This window comes from Oncorhynchus kisutch, linkage group LG26 (genome assembly GCF_002021735.2).
Source record: "Oncorhynchus kisutch isolate 150728-3 linkage group LG26, Okis_V2, whole genome shotgun sequence".
In the NCBI taxonomy this organism is placed as follows: Eukaryota; Metazoa; Chordata; class Actinopteri; order Salmoniformes; family Salmonidae; genus Oncorhynchus; species Oncorhynchus kisutch.
In genome coordinates, this window is record NC_034199.2 from 14,514,339 (window position 1) to 14,529,190 (window position 14,852).

Consider the following 14,852-nt stretch of genomic DNA (forward strand, 5'->3'; position numbering starts at 1 on the left):
GAGTTTTGGGTCTGGCTTCATCTGCTCTATTCCTGAATATTGTGTTTATCTTGGAACCCAGCAGACAGAACCGTATAGGCCTCAGTAAAAAGCTCTGCCAACTACTTTCAACAAGATTCTACAGCGAAGTATGAAGTCCATTTTCCAGTAATTGTTCTCTTTACTAGCTCATTCTGGGCGGTGCATGTACATTGCGACACATTTCTAAACAGATGAAAAGCCTGTCGGTTTAGACAGTGATATGCAGTGCGCTATAGCCTGGCAGGTGGGACTCACATGTCGTGTGGAAGATGCCATCGCCGGAACTGATGTGGGACAGGAAGGCATTGCCCAGGCCCTGGCCAGCGTGAGCTCCCTTCACCAGTCCTGCTATGTCCACCACGTTCAGGAAGGCCGGTCACCTTGCTGCAGAACAGGTAGTAGGGGTTAGGGTAGTCAAAAGGAAACAGAGGTTCTATAACTCAGTTTAATGTCTAATATAACCAACAAAATACAGAAAAGGACAACGTTTGGGAGGTGAAAGTGTTCCTCAGGTTTTTACGTATGAATCAATACTGCCAGAGGAGATTGCCAGTGATCAGACTTTCTTGTTTTCAATGGAAAATATATATACGTCTTCAAAATCATGTCTGGGGCATTAGCGACCTGTCGCTGACTAATTGGTAGCCCTAGGAGCCCATGGTCCTATCAGCCCTCCCACTTAACGCAGATAAAGGAGAAATAGACACCAAGCAGCAGCCTGTACACCAACAACGGCCCTACACCTTAATCACCCTCCTACTGACAACAGAGGTATGTGCCATACCTTGATTCATCATCAGGCTCCTACACTCTGGAATATGTGGTTGGAGACACAAGAGCTGTGACTAAAGGGTGATAGGGTTTATGTCATATTAGTCCTAGCAGAGTCATAATGCGTATGTTTTTGCATTGCTCAATGCTGAACATGTTATACAGTCTCTTTCGCAACACCACCAACCCCAGAGAGACAGAGAGACATTCATTCCCTGCTGTGATTTATGACCCTCTCTCACATCAACCCAATAGGATGGTCTAACCTCGCTCATAATGACATACGATAGCCAGCCACTGACACTTAAATGTTATGGCCTCTTACTTAAAAGACAAACATAACATGGAAACCTGCAGTTACCTTTATATGTATTGTAAAGGACTGGCAACTCAATGTCAACTAAATGTTTGTGTCTTTCATGTTGCAGTAGTGTACATTTGCGGTGGCCTATACATATTTGCCAGAGAGCCCAAGTCTGAAGTGTGAATAATACGTGAACAGTGAGACCCCATACCTGACAGGCTTGTGGAATTGGCACAGGAAATCATAGCGTTCATCTGGAATGGGCACTCGGCTTTCATTTGGGTCAATGGTGCAGAAGGGGAAATTCTCAGTTGCAGCTTGACTCTTTGTCAGTACGTTGAAAAAGGTTGACTTCCTAGAAAGAAAAACAGCAGAGAGGTCAACACATCCCAGAAACTGTTTGTGGATCCTGATGGCTTGAGGGTATGATGTTGGTTTATTCAAAGACCTCAGCAAAGCCTGCAAGGCAGGAGGAACATTTCATCTCCACTATGGGAAAGAGGTCAATCTAATATATTGAACATTTGAGCTTCCAAATCATAAATGTCCTGATTGTAAAACATTAAGCCCATTTACAAGGTCAGATAATCCCATAATAGATCAATTGTGGTTGGAATCCAGGAGAAAATGACGTTTTTTATAGATATGAGCTGTTGAACGGGACCAGCCAAACATAGCCCATGTCGTGCTCACTGAGAGATTTCTGTTCCACAGCACAAGCACCTCAAGAGTGCTTCAGGTTGCACTGACTACCCAATGAATGCAAGTATAATAATGGCAAAGGCAGTTAAATATAATCCTGGACAGTTTTATCTTGGTCCCCTCACCTGATGCTCTCCGCATTTCAATGATTGTTTGGTTTAGACTCCAAAATCTACAAGACTCGAATTGCCTGGAGATTGCTGTGATGAAGCATGGATTCCTCACACGTCGCAGGATTGCTCCATCTGTTATCGTAGATATTTCAAGGATGTTTGAGATCATCCTCAGAAATATACAATCTGCCTATGATTTACAATGGCATATGAGGATATTAAGCGGAGCGCTTCCCCATGTCCCCAGACAAAGGGGATTGTATATAGTCAAAGAATATTTATATGACTTGACCTTAATGTTAATGAAGACCAGTGTTATTCTGCCTACAGTGGTGGACAAAAACATGTCGCTTCAATCATCTCTCATGTTTGTATTCATCAGCTCATCACAGAGCATGAGGCCAGTTGAACAGCAGTGTTTGCCGGGTAGGGTGGGGAGCAGGGTGAGGACAGGGGTCATTGTGAAGCCCCAGGCTTGCTAATGTTTCATACAGGAGAGATTATTCCCAGTGGACACACATGCTATCATCTCTATCCCTGTACAGTGGAAATGACAAATATCATGGCAAATATCACAATGAGTGAGATGTTGCTGCTTGGCAAGCTTCAGGATTTGACAGCATGGTATCCTTTGTTGTATGTTTTCATCTGGGTAGAATCTTGTAATACCCACTCATCAATCAAAAGCCTTTTGTGGCTGTTTATTCTGATCTATTAGACTTAAGAGTCGGTTGAGATTCTGAATTATTGAATTAAATTTGGCATATGTAATCCCAGACATTACTGGTGCAGGGTTTGCGACCTTTGGGTTCACATGCACTGTACAGTGAAAGGTATACTCCTGCGTCCACAGTAATGAGAGCCTTATGGCATGTGGCCTGAAATGAACTAGTCCAGAGGCTCTCAAAGTGGGGTCCGTACGCGTAGGTACTGCAGGGGGTCTGCTGACAGATCTCAAAATATATATATATATTTTAAAGTGGATTATTATTTATTCATATTTTATTTTAATAATATTACTAAAAACAGCAGATGAAACACATTTCTTTTGCCAAGGGATCCGTGGAATAAGTTTAGAGGGTGCAATACAATACAATGTAATTTTATTCACCTTCAATTTATGTTCTTAAAGGGCCAGTTTAGTCAAAAACTAGATTGTCTTGTGTTTTATATATATTTCCACACTATGAGGTTGAAAGAATACTGTGAAATTGTGAAAATTATGATAATGCCCTTTCAATTTAAGAGCTGTTTTAAAATAGCCTAAAATTTCTGCCTGTTTTGGTAGGATGGAATTTTGGCCAGCTTGGTGTCATCACCAGGTGGTAAAACAGTTAATAGACCAATAAGAAAGAGAGTTCCAAACCTCTCTGCAAATAAAAGCTCATTTTGAGTTTTCTGAAGTCGGGCGTTTACATACACTTAGGTTGGAGTCATTAAAACTTGTTTTTCAACCACTCCACAAATTTCTTGTTAACAAACTATAGTTTTGGCAAGTCAGTTATAGGACATCTACTTTGTCTATGACACAAGTCATTTTTCCAACGTTTGTTTACAGACAGATTATTTCACTTATAATTCACTGTATCACAATTCCAGTGGGTCAGAAGTTTACATTCACTAAGTTGACTGTGCCTATAAACAGCTTGGAATATTCCAGAAGATGATGTCATGGCTTTAGAAGCTTCTGATAGGCTAATTGACATAATTTGAGTCAATTGGAGGTGTACCTGTGGATATATTTCAAGGCCTACCTTCAAACTCAGTGCCTCTTTGCTTGAATCATGGGAAAATCTAAATAAATCAGCCAAGACCTCCACAAGTCTGGTTCATCCTTGGGAGCAATTTCCAAATGACTGAAGGTACCACGTCATCTGTACAAACAATAGTTCGCCAGTATAAACACCATGCGACTACGCAGCCGTCATACAGCTCAGGATGGAGACGCATTCTGTCTCCTAGAGATGAACGGACTTTGATGCGAAAAGTACAAATCAATCAAAAAACAGCAAAAGACCTTGTGAAAATGCTGGAGGAAACAGGTACAAAAGTATCTATATCCACAGTAAAACGAGTCCTATATCGACATTACCTGAAAGGCTACTCAGCAAGGAAGAAGCCACTGCTCCAAAACCGCCATAAAAAATCCAGTCTATGGGTTGCAACTGCACATGGAGACAAATATCGTACTTCTTGGAGAAATGTCCTCTGGTCTGATGAAACAAAAATAGAACTGTTTGGTCATAATGACCATCGTTATGTTTGGAGGAAAAAGGGGGAGGCTTGTATGCCGAAGAACACCATCCTAACCGTGAAGCACAGGGGTGGCAGCATCATGTTGTGAGGGTGCTTTGCTGCAGGAGGGACTGGTGCACTTCACAAAATAGATGGTATCATGAGGGAGGAATATTACGTGGATATATTGAAGCAACATCTCAAGACATCAGTCAGAAAGTTAGAGTTTGCTTGCAAATGAGTCTTCCAAATGGACAACGACCCCAAGCATACTTCCAAAGTTGTGGCAAAATGGCTTCAGGACAACAAAGTCAAGGTATTGGAGTGGCCATCACAAAGCCCTGACCTCAATACTATAGAAAATGTGTGGGAAGAACTGAAAAAGCGTGTGCGAGCAAGGCCTATAAACCTGACTCAGTTACACCAGCTCTGTCAGGAGGAATGGACCAAAATTCACCCAATTTATTGTGGGAAGCTTGTAGAAGGCTACCCGAAATGTTTGACCCAAGTTAAACAACATAAAGCCAATGCTACCAAATACTAATTGAGTGTATGTAAACTTCTGACCCACTGGAAATGTGATGAAAGAAATAAAAACTGAAAGAAATCATTCTCTCTACTATTATTCTGACATTTCACATTCTTAAAATAAAGTGGTGATCCTAACTGACCTAACAGGGAATTTCTACGAGGATTAAATGTCAGTAATCGTGAAAAACCGAGTTTAAATGTATTTAGCTAAGGTGCATGTAAACTTCCGACTTCAACTGTAGGTTGAAGACGACAAAGGTTAAAACAATGAGATTCTAATATCCCATAACTCTTTGCAACAATAGGACCAGCTATGCTAGTTAGCAACGGCGCCGGTAATTAGTAATGGTCCTTGTAGTAGGCAGCGGTGCTGCTCCCAGGTTTTTACCAAGACTCAGACCACTCACAGACAGTCCTGGAAACACTTTTGCTTGAAAAATTGCTCTTTGGTAAGAAGCTATTTTAGTGCATTTTTTAAAACCATTTAATTTAAAACAAATCACAGTAAGGTACTTAATAGTTACCCAGAAATGACTTGATTTTGAGATAAAAACGGCTGCATTGGAACGTTAACTATGGACAACATGGGCCTGGGACACTCACAGGGATATTGGCATTCATAGTACTCCACCAATTATTTTTAAAAATGTAACTCAAGACTTCTTGTATTCACCCATACATGCACAGTAATTTAAGCTTTAAAACTGTCTCTCTGCCTCATGTAAGACTGTGTAGAATTACAGCATATGTGTTGAATTACAGAGTACTATAGCTTTAAAGCTGCAACAATAACAAAAACTCTCTGCCACTGACAAAATATCTCCAATTCCAGGCCTTTAAAATGTTCCTTCCCAGGACCAGAGACTTGGTTTGTCTAGCCCTGCACTGCCAAAGTCTTAGTAAAACTCCTTGTATGCTATTTTATTTATCTCACTCAAGTTGTGTTCTGATTATGAGGGGGGTCCCTGAAGAATTTGCTATGACCAAATGGGTTCCCGGACCCCAAAAGTTTGAGAACCCCCTAGTCCAGTGGTTCCTAACCAGGGGTAGTAGGATCCCTGGGGGTACTTGACATATCCACAGGGGGTTACTTGAGAAGACTCATGAGACCATTGGCCTACTGGTAAAATACACATGAGGGGGCACTTCAGGGGTACTCTGGGCAGAGAAACATTTAGCTGGTGGTACAGTAACAGAGAAAGGAACCACTGCCCTAGTCAATGAATGAACAGAATACCTTTAAACTGGCTCATGCAGACCATATAATAAATTAAGTACCTAAAAATGCATAGTCCATGTTTGCTAAGCAGTAAAAATGTATATTTCGAGTTTACATTTAAAGACTATAGACTACATTGGGCATTCCTATTCCTATTTTTAAAGAGGTCCCAAACAGTCCAATCAGTGGTGGTGGCTGCTGTCAATCATCTCCCTTCTGCTAACAAAAAGAACATGTCAATGTCCATTGAGAGTGAGAGCTCATAGTATTATGTAATCTAGGGTACACATTCAGCTTTGGCCTGAGCTACTGTAGTATACATAAAACACACCTTCTTGGGAGCCATGTCCTTTTCTTCAGTTTGCGCTGGCTACTAAAACTGCGCTTAAAGAATAGTGAAAAAACATAAATGCACGATTTAGAGACAATAAGCTGATAGGTGTCTAGCTAACACTACGCTGATGTCGACCGCACTAACGCCCTGCTCTCAAAATAGGTAATGATTCTGCTCGAAATAAAAAGATGACACTGGTAGCTTGCTAGCTGACCAATGTTTCTACATTTAAACACACACTTGTTAACATTAGGCCTAGTATGCCTACTCTACTTGAGCTGAGCTAAACTTAATTTTGTCATAGAAAATGTATGTACACATTGGCGCATGTACATTGGAACACGTAAATACTTTTCATACGCGCCTGACTGTGTTGTCTGGCACAATGCATTTGACTTGCACCACATGCACTTACAACTGATTTAAAACGCACAACACACCATTATAGGTTACTACAGGAGTTATTACAGGAGACTACCCAAGAGTCAAGCCTATAACCAAAATGACAGTCTCTAACACAGAATATTACAGTGGCAGGGTGTGCTGGTTAGGCTGTACCTCATAACAGGGAGGGTTAAATCAATGCAAGTAAGCAGCTGGGAGATTACTACTCCTTTAACAATGTGAATCTTCTATGCTATTCCTTGCCTGGGCGCTGGTTTTCCCCTAAGGGTTATCTCCCTCCCCGATATTTTCTTCTTCTTCTTCTGAACACGAATATGATTGTATATCAATCTGCCTGTTAAGCACCATTGCATAGTGAATTTCAGTCTTTCCCACATATTCTTTAAAAAAAAAGCTTCCCTTGACAACCAGAAATGTACTAACATCGGATGGAAAAATGTGAAAGGCATTCAGCAATAATTACCATGCAAGGGCGGGGACGAGAAATAGGTTGAATACTGTACATTCGAAATTAATGGAGAACCATATGACATGCAGGTCTTTGCATATGCAAATAGCCTACTCACTTCGACGATCTGGGGCGTTAGTCTACAAATCATATAAAAGGAGATAGGCCTACTGTGCATCTTGATATAGATTTTACAAGATAAAAATAACACGGGTTTATGAGAAAATAACGTTTTCTACATAAAAATTAAGTAGGCTACCACCAGTATGACCCAAAACACCACCATCTTTATCTGCTTGTAGGCTACATAAAAAAATAAAAAATAAAAATCCCTTTTTAAATTAATAAAATAACTGTCATACACCTGTTTTACGATAATTATATAAACGATCATGTAAAACTACTTAGAATTGAAGCAAGGCATCATTGACCCTAAACTGTTTCATCCCTTGGCCAGAAACAGCTGTAGGCCTGTGGATTTCAAACAATTCCGACCATGAGATTACACCGATTAGTTAATGGTCCACAAATAAACTTCCCTCAAGGCCTAAAGAAATTAATCCGTGCAGGAACTGACCAGAAATATTGCTCTAATCCAGCATCCTGCATCGTTTAACATGCATCAAACGAGCCTCTAATAATATAGATTTGAGGCAATCAAATGCCTTTTGTACCAATAATTTAAATGAATAGGTTTGGATTAATCATGTATCTTTTGTTGTTGAACGCCTTGATCGATGCAGCGTCACTTAGCCTCACCACAATAGATGCACAACGTTTTGTTCTACCAAATAAATCATTTTAATTGTTTAAGGTACATTGATCAATCTAATGACTTGTAATAGGCTCCTAATTGCCACAGAAAAGTGTTTCGGATGGAGTCCTGCATGCGAGATTCAACTTCAAATTCTCACTTGAATGACACTGTTCAAATATTTTTCAGGACAAGATTTCGTCAAGGATGCTGGCATTCGGTACCAACCGTTACGCACATTGACAGGCTATCACATCTTTATTATGGTAGGCCTACATGAAATTGTATGAAATTCCAAACTCAAGTACATGTGCAACGCCATTCAAAATTAGTAAATAGTCTTAACACGGTTTCAAAATGAGTATTGACACTCATGTGATCAAACATTTTGGCAACAGCTGTCATAATCGTTGTTTTAGTGCTCTGGTGTCCCTATCTGCCTACACCGCTAAAGTTTTTTGTTTGTTCGTTATACATTACCTTACGACTTCATAATATAAGTGTTTCAATAATCAGTTAGATGTTGAATAATGTGGGATTAATCACTCTAATTAAAAGCAAGTACTCCATCGAAGGCATTATCTTCCCCTCGCTCGGTGATAAATGATTCCTCTTTTATTTACAGACAAAAATAGAAATCCAGTATAAAGATCTAGATAACACCAGAATGTGATTATATATAGAACATCAACAACAGATAATCAACAATAATGACACGGGCCTTATTTTAACAAAAAGTGCATGACACCAGACAAAACATCTCGAATTGTAATTACAAAAATGCCAAAAACGGTAAGAGAAATGAATTCTTACATGCTCAGACACATCTTATCAGACACTCACGCTGTTCGAGCTACTTTGGCATTACAATCAAATTTGTTTATGCAGAATCGACATTTGATAGTGCTAATAGCACTCCACTCAAATTGCCATGATTGCAAAAAAAGAAATGAAGCAATTTTCTTGGCTCCGTTCGATGGATTTGATGAAATTGTTTTATATTCGCCTCTCTAAAGGTGGGGATTTAAAGCAGAGAGAGCCTTTGAACAAATTGCGCTTGCCTGACTGGCAGCATTCAAGCGCTATAATGGAGCATTATTTGCCCGTTTTGAATACTGTAATGCACAGCTTTCAGTGAAGCCTTTCTCTGGAAAATTGCTTTAACTTTTAAAGGGATGATGATTCACACCAAAGCAGGCCATTGTTACATTATGTCATTACCCCCTAAATGTTTAACAAGCTGTGAAACACGTTGACATATATTGCATTGTGATCTTTTAAAAAATGTATCTAGAGAAAGAAATTTGGCGGAAAAAAAAGGTAACGTTGATGAGCTCCCCAATGGGTTTTCTATGATTCAATTGTATCTCCAAACGTTATATTTAGTTAGCCTAAATATTTAGTGTGCAATGCTCTATGGTTTCATTGTGCCATATGAAATCAGCCTGTGTCTGTTGAATGAAATCCATTCGCCAGGCTGACATGAGGGGAACAACATCTCCTGTGATTATTATGAGAACGTCTGCAATATTTTTTTCAAATAATTGTATTTTAGTACAGTTTACAGGCTGTAACTCTTCAGAACACCAACCACTCATCAAGTTAATTGTCACTTTTTTAATTGACCAAAAATCCCCCCGCACACACTCAACATACACGCGTAAATTGGCACAGACAGGCAGGCAGACTGGCGCTTCACGCTCACGCACGTACACACACACACCGAGTTTACAAACAAGTCCACGATGCTCTCTTTAACGCACACCTGGCAACATCGCTTGAGCCGATGGAAACATTAAGATAATTCACCGGTTGAATGACATACCTTGTATTGCAAGCGTCTTCACTTCAGTCAGCCATTATTCAATGACAATGGGTCAGCTTACTGTATTTTCTGGCCTCCTGGTGAGAGTACGGGAACTTCTGCTTAAATTCATGTCCATGGACGCTGTGAGCAAGCACATGCCCTGCAAATGAAGACGTTTCCATTCCTGAAAGTGCATGACAGCTTTAGTTTTGACAAATATGAAGGCACCGCAACTCTTATAGGCCTAGATATTTTTTTTCAATAATCACCAATCCCCTTATGTCATGTCATGAAACATAAAACATTTTTGGGACTCCACGAGGGATAAATGCCAGTGGCAGCTATAGCCTACATCAGAACAGTATCCCTCACAATAATATGCAATTAGAGACATCCGTTTCAATAAGAAGCTGCAGTTGAAATAAAACAAGACAATTTGTCAGAAAGCCTTAGGAAATGCAACAGAGTGCGTCACCTAACTAAAATATATCATATCAAATGCTTACCTCTTTCAGAGGACTGGTTTACACCAAAATGAGCTCGATTCTACAATGAAAGGACACATTGAGCCTTGATGAGAGAATACATAAAATGTATAAAAACACCACATCGTGTCTTGCTTGACAGTCAGAGTCGCACAATAGTTATTGATTGACGTGAATCTTTTAGCGTTTCTGTCCTTAGTCGAATCTCTCATTGGCTGACATCGCCCCCTTGCCAATAATCCAGCACTTAGATTGGCTGCTTGCTCTTGCCAGCTGTACTTCAAAGAACGCGCTCTCTACAACTAGGTAGTGTAGGAGCTCCGAGCCAAGAGAGAAATCGTGTGACTACGAAAAAGCACAGTGCCTGAGTCGAATTGGAAAAGTACACTATTGCAGAATTGTGACCAATTCAACATAGCAAAGGCCCTGGATATGGCTACGTCTATACTTGGGGTAAGGCGACAAAATATTCGTTTTCAATTCATTGCGTAAAACATGCGTGAAAGTAGGCTTTATACTTTGTCGCTTTCTAAGAAGTTTGTGGTCAATGTTGTTTAAATCCTTCAGCTTTGTTGGTCATAGGTATTGAAACTGTTGAACATCGTGACTCATATCGGTTTATAGACCACTTTCCTCAATCAAAAGAATTGTAGCTTTTGCCAACTTTCAATAATAGGCTATACCCAACATTGTGAGCAAACTTTCGAGACACGCAGTCAACTGAGTGACATTACTGTATATCCTCGATGAGTGTGGCTGTTTATTTGGTTCAGTGGATACTTGGATGACATTTTGATACACTCTTTATGAATAAACATTTTCAGTAAATTATATTTTTTATCCATTATTACGGTAAATAATTTTGTAGCCTGCAATAATTGCTATCCAAACAAGCATGACAACCGAACGGTTGGTAGGCTATATTATTTTCATTGCTTGCAATGTTCTAAAGTACAGATATTCATCTCTTTACAGGAAGAACCACGATTTGGAACTACCCCTCTAGCTATGCTGGCTGCTACTTGTAACAAAATTGGCAATACCAGTCCCCTTACCACTCTACCTGATTCCAGTGCGTTTTCAAAAGGCGGATTTCATCCTTGGAAAAGAACCTCCTCTAGTTGCAACTTGGGATCCAGTCTCCCTGGATTCACTGTAGCAACAAGCCGCGGATCGACCGGACTAACATCAACTACTGGCACAGGCAACAGCGCGTTCTGCTTAGCCTCCACCTCCCCGACCTCCTCTGCGTTTTCCACAGAGTACAGCAGTCTGTTTTCCAACTCTGCGAGCATTTCGTCCCAAGAGTCTGGGCAATCCGCTTTCATCTCCAAAGTCCACACGTCAGCAGAAACCCTGTATCCGAGGGTAGGGATGGCACATCCGTATGAGTCGTGGTACAAGTCTGGTTTCCATTCAACCATCTCGGGCGATGTTACGAACGGAGCGTCCGCGTGGTGGGACGTTCACACCAACCCTGGCTCATGGCTCGAGGTCCAGAACCCTGCAAGCTCACTGCAGACCTCCCTGCATTCCGGGACCCCCCAAGCCATACACTCTCAGCTCAGTGGCTATAACCCTGACTTCTCCACTTTGACACACTCGGCATTCAGCTCAACCGGTATAAGTCCCACGGCATCTCATCTCCTATCAACTGGCCAACACCTGTTAACACAAGAGGGATTCAAAACAGTCATTCCATCATACACGGACGCCTCTGCCGCCAACGCTATGATTTCAGGTTCCAGTTCTGGTTCCTCAAGGTCATCCAGGAGGTATTCCGGCAGAGCCACATGCGACTGTCCGAACTGTCAGGAGGCTGAGCGGCTCGGGCCTGCAGGGGCCAGCCTACGGAGGAAAGGACTTCACAGCTGTCACATTCCTGGCTGCGGTAAGGTGTATGGCAAAACCTCTCACCTTAAAGCCCATTTGAGATGGCATACTGGCGAGCGGCCCTTTGTCTGCAATTGGCTTTTTTGTGGCAAAAGGTTTACAAGATCAGATGAACTTCAGAGACACCTCCGTACCCACACCGGTGAGAAAAGGTTTGCTTGCCCAGTCTGCAACAAGCGTTTTATGAGGAGCGACCATTTGAGCAAGCACATTAAAACCCACACTGCCGGCGGTGGAGAAGGTAAAAAGGGAAGCGACAGTGACACCGACACCAGTAACCTGGAGACTCCCAGGTCCGAGTCCCCAGAACTCATTTTAGACGGGGTAAACCCCAGAATCACGATCAAGGACCCATCTCCGCATGACGAGCCCTGAAGGCTGTTATTTGAATGACTTCGAAACCAACTTTATAAAGCAAATGACCAGTAGGCATCAAAACTGGCACATGTAATAAAAAACGGACCTAAGGTTTGAGAGACAGTATTGGAGGAAACAATTGTTTTAGGCAAATCATTTGAAAACTAAAAATAATTAGATCTTACCACCATATTGATTGAATGTTCAACTCGTTATTAACCATCAAACGAAAAGCAGAATTATTCTATAGGCTATTGTAAGAAAATTACTATAAAGCTGTCAACTTAAAAATGAGCTGGAGGACATTTTAAACGGATCAGTGCGTAAAAGGGGTAAGTTAACCGAAATGAACTTGGTTGGCCCATGTGAGTCGCCATCATCTTGTACATATTGGCAACAAACAATGTGTTCTTTTCATGTAAATGTTAATTATGATTGTTTTATTCGTGTTTGGGATCCTGAAATTCAGGGAGTTGACTTTTAACGCACTTTGTGGATATGTATGTACACAGCTTTTTAAATTCAGTTAACCATTTCATTTCTTTGCTAAAAATATATAAATGTTTACTTGTATAAAATCACACGTACAAGCCTTTCATTTTGTCATAATTAAAATGATGTAAAATCTGAGGCAGTAGTCATGTGATGGGAATGTTTTACTATCTGGTGTCCCATATTTGTTTTCATTATTCCAAATGAAAATGAAAAAAGGTAATTGATTTGATCGTAAATAAATACGATTGCCAAACGTAAAATGTAGATAAGCAAGAGTGTTCATTACATCAAATCAATCATACATTGCTGATATAGGCAATCGCACATAGACTTGCATTCTCTCTGAGGAATAAATCAATAGGCATAGTAAATGGCCGGAAAATACATTTCATGCCCAAATGAAAATCGTGTTAAATGGTATTAATTATGACTTGGAGCACATCGCAGCCCCCATGTGTCTTGTATTTGCGATTAGGGATTCGTGTCTTATCAAATATCTAATTAATCTCCGAGACAATCATTTGTTCAGCTTTACTTTATCTGGGGGCTTCCGAGGGGGTTTTGATGACAAAAGGACTCCTGAATATTTATTTTAATTGTCCAAATTAACTGCTTTAATTTGCATGTCAAACGGAAAGATTGCAGTCCAATAATAAGGACACAGCATCTCTAAGCTTTCCTAGAAACTATACACTTGATTTGATGTTATGGGAACTGTTTAAAAAAAAAAAAATTAAAAGGAAAGAAGAAGGGGTAAAAAGCCATATGCAAATGTTGAATTTGAAATGCTCTTGTCGCGGCGCAGTCAAATGGTCCCTGCGTGTTATTTGAATATCAGTGGCCCCGTACTGAAAGGGTTCAAGGATGCTCTCTGAATTCTTTGTGCTTACCCAGTGCAGCGTCCGATCTCAAAGAAAAACCCGGGGAATAATTACAGCGTGAGCCCAGGCCTGGGAATACATTAGGGAGAGGCATCTCCTCCAGACAACCTCTTCATGAAGAGGAAGTTCAATTGACCAGAAGGCAATGGAGGGAAATTATTTTCATTTCCTTTTGTGTGGCTGGGTTTAAAAGAGAGAGATTAGGAAAATAACGACCAAAAATAACATTTACATGTTCTATAATGATCACCAAATTTGAGTTCAAGAATAAACAACTAAAACTGAAGACTAAAATGCCTAAAAAAACAAAGGCAATATATCATATATTTAGCATTTAATATCAATGTGACATTTTAAATGCGCAGGCATGATTTAAAATAAAATAGGCCCACTCAAAACCAGGCTACTATAATATAGACTAACAAATAATAAATCAATGCAACCTGCAGTTGCAAGTGTGCTTATTTTTTAAATGATAAATTAGCTGTTTATTTGCAGTGACTTTCTGATGTTATTTTTTCTTCTTCTGGAAAATATTTTTCATAAAACATTTTGTATTATACTGTAAATCATTAACAAAGTTTGCAATTATATGGCTACAATAGGTGGTTCAAATCGAAACGATAAGTGCGTCCAAATGCTTTTGGGAGAAAGACGCCTGGTGTTGCGGACAGTAAGTGCTGTCAGTTAGCGCTTTGTTGCTTTCCCTGGAATGCCCTCTCACTGAGCATTAGGCAGAAGTCATCTTTGTTTTCAAGCCACAATAAAAGAGAGAGATCAAAGAAGAGAACCAGTGTGACGTTACGGGACACATTTCGCTGCTAAAGGGCTCACGCCATTCTCCTCGTCCCCAGGGTAAAAACAATGTCCGTCATCTCACAAAGGAAGATGGCAAAAATATTTTTCTTGTGATAATGACAAAATTACAATTCATCAAACCAATTGGATAGCCTAAAGCATTTAAAGTATAGGCTTATAGATGCACACCTCCCTGCATTATTGGAGTTAAATTGGCTACATAGAATATACAAATCTGAAGCGACTGAAACAAAACATTGCAAGTAATTCTCGACTTTTTTTGATCAGGAATGATCAAA

The 14,852-nt window shown here is 40.3% G+C and overlaps 1 protein-coding gene and 1 long non-coding RNA gene across 2 annotated transcripts in view; one reads left to right on the forward strand and one right to left on the reverse strand.

The window, feature by feature from the left end:
* The window catches only part of LOC109871329 (uncharacterized), a 33,840-nt gene extending 24,019 nt beyond the window's left edge, over positions 1–9,821 (reverse strand). The window contains exons 1-3 of the long non-coding RNA XR_004205602.1: positions 9,663–9,821; positions 1,308–1,451; positions 277–405 (exon numbers count right to left, since the gene is read on the reverse strand). This is a non-coding gene — a long non-coding RNA (uncharacterized LOC109871329). The remainder of the gene's footprint in view (positions 1–276; positions 406–1,307; positions 1,452–9,662) is intronic.
* Positions 9,822–10,437: 616 nt separating this feature from the next.
* LOC109871324 (transcription factor Sp9) lies at positions 10,438–13,009 on the forward strand. The gene is made up of 2 exons (XM_020462164.2): positions 10,438–10,582; positions 11,105–13,009. Exons 1-2 carry the CDS (start codon positions 10,562–10,564, stop codon positions 12,395–12,397), a joined length of 1,314 nt encoding a protein of 437 aa, XP_020317753.1. The 5' UTR covers positions 10,438–10,561; the 3' UTR covers positions 12,398–13,009.
* The last annotated feature ends 1,843 nt before the right edge of the window (positions 13,010–14,852 follow it).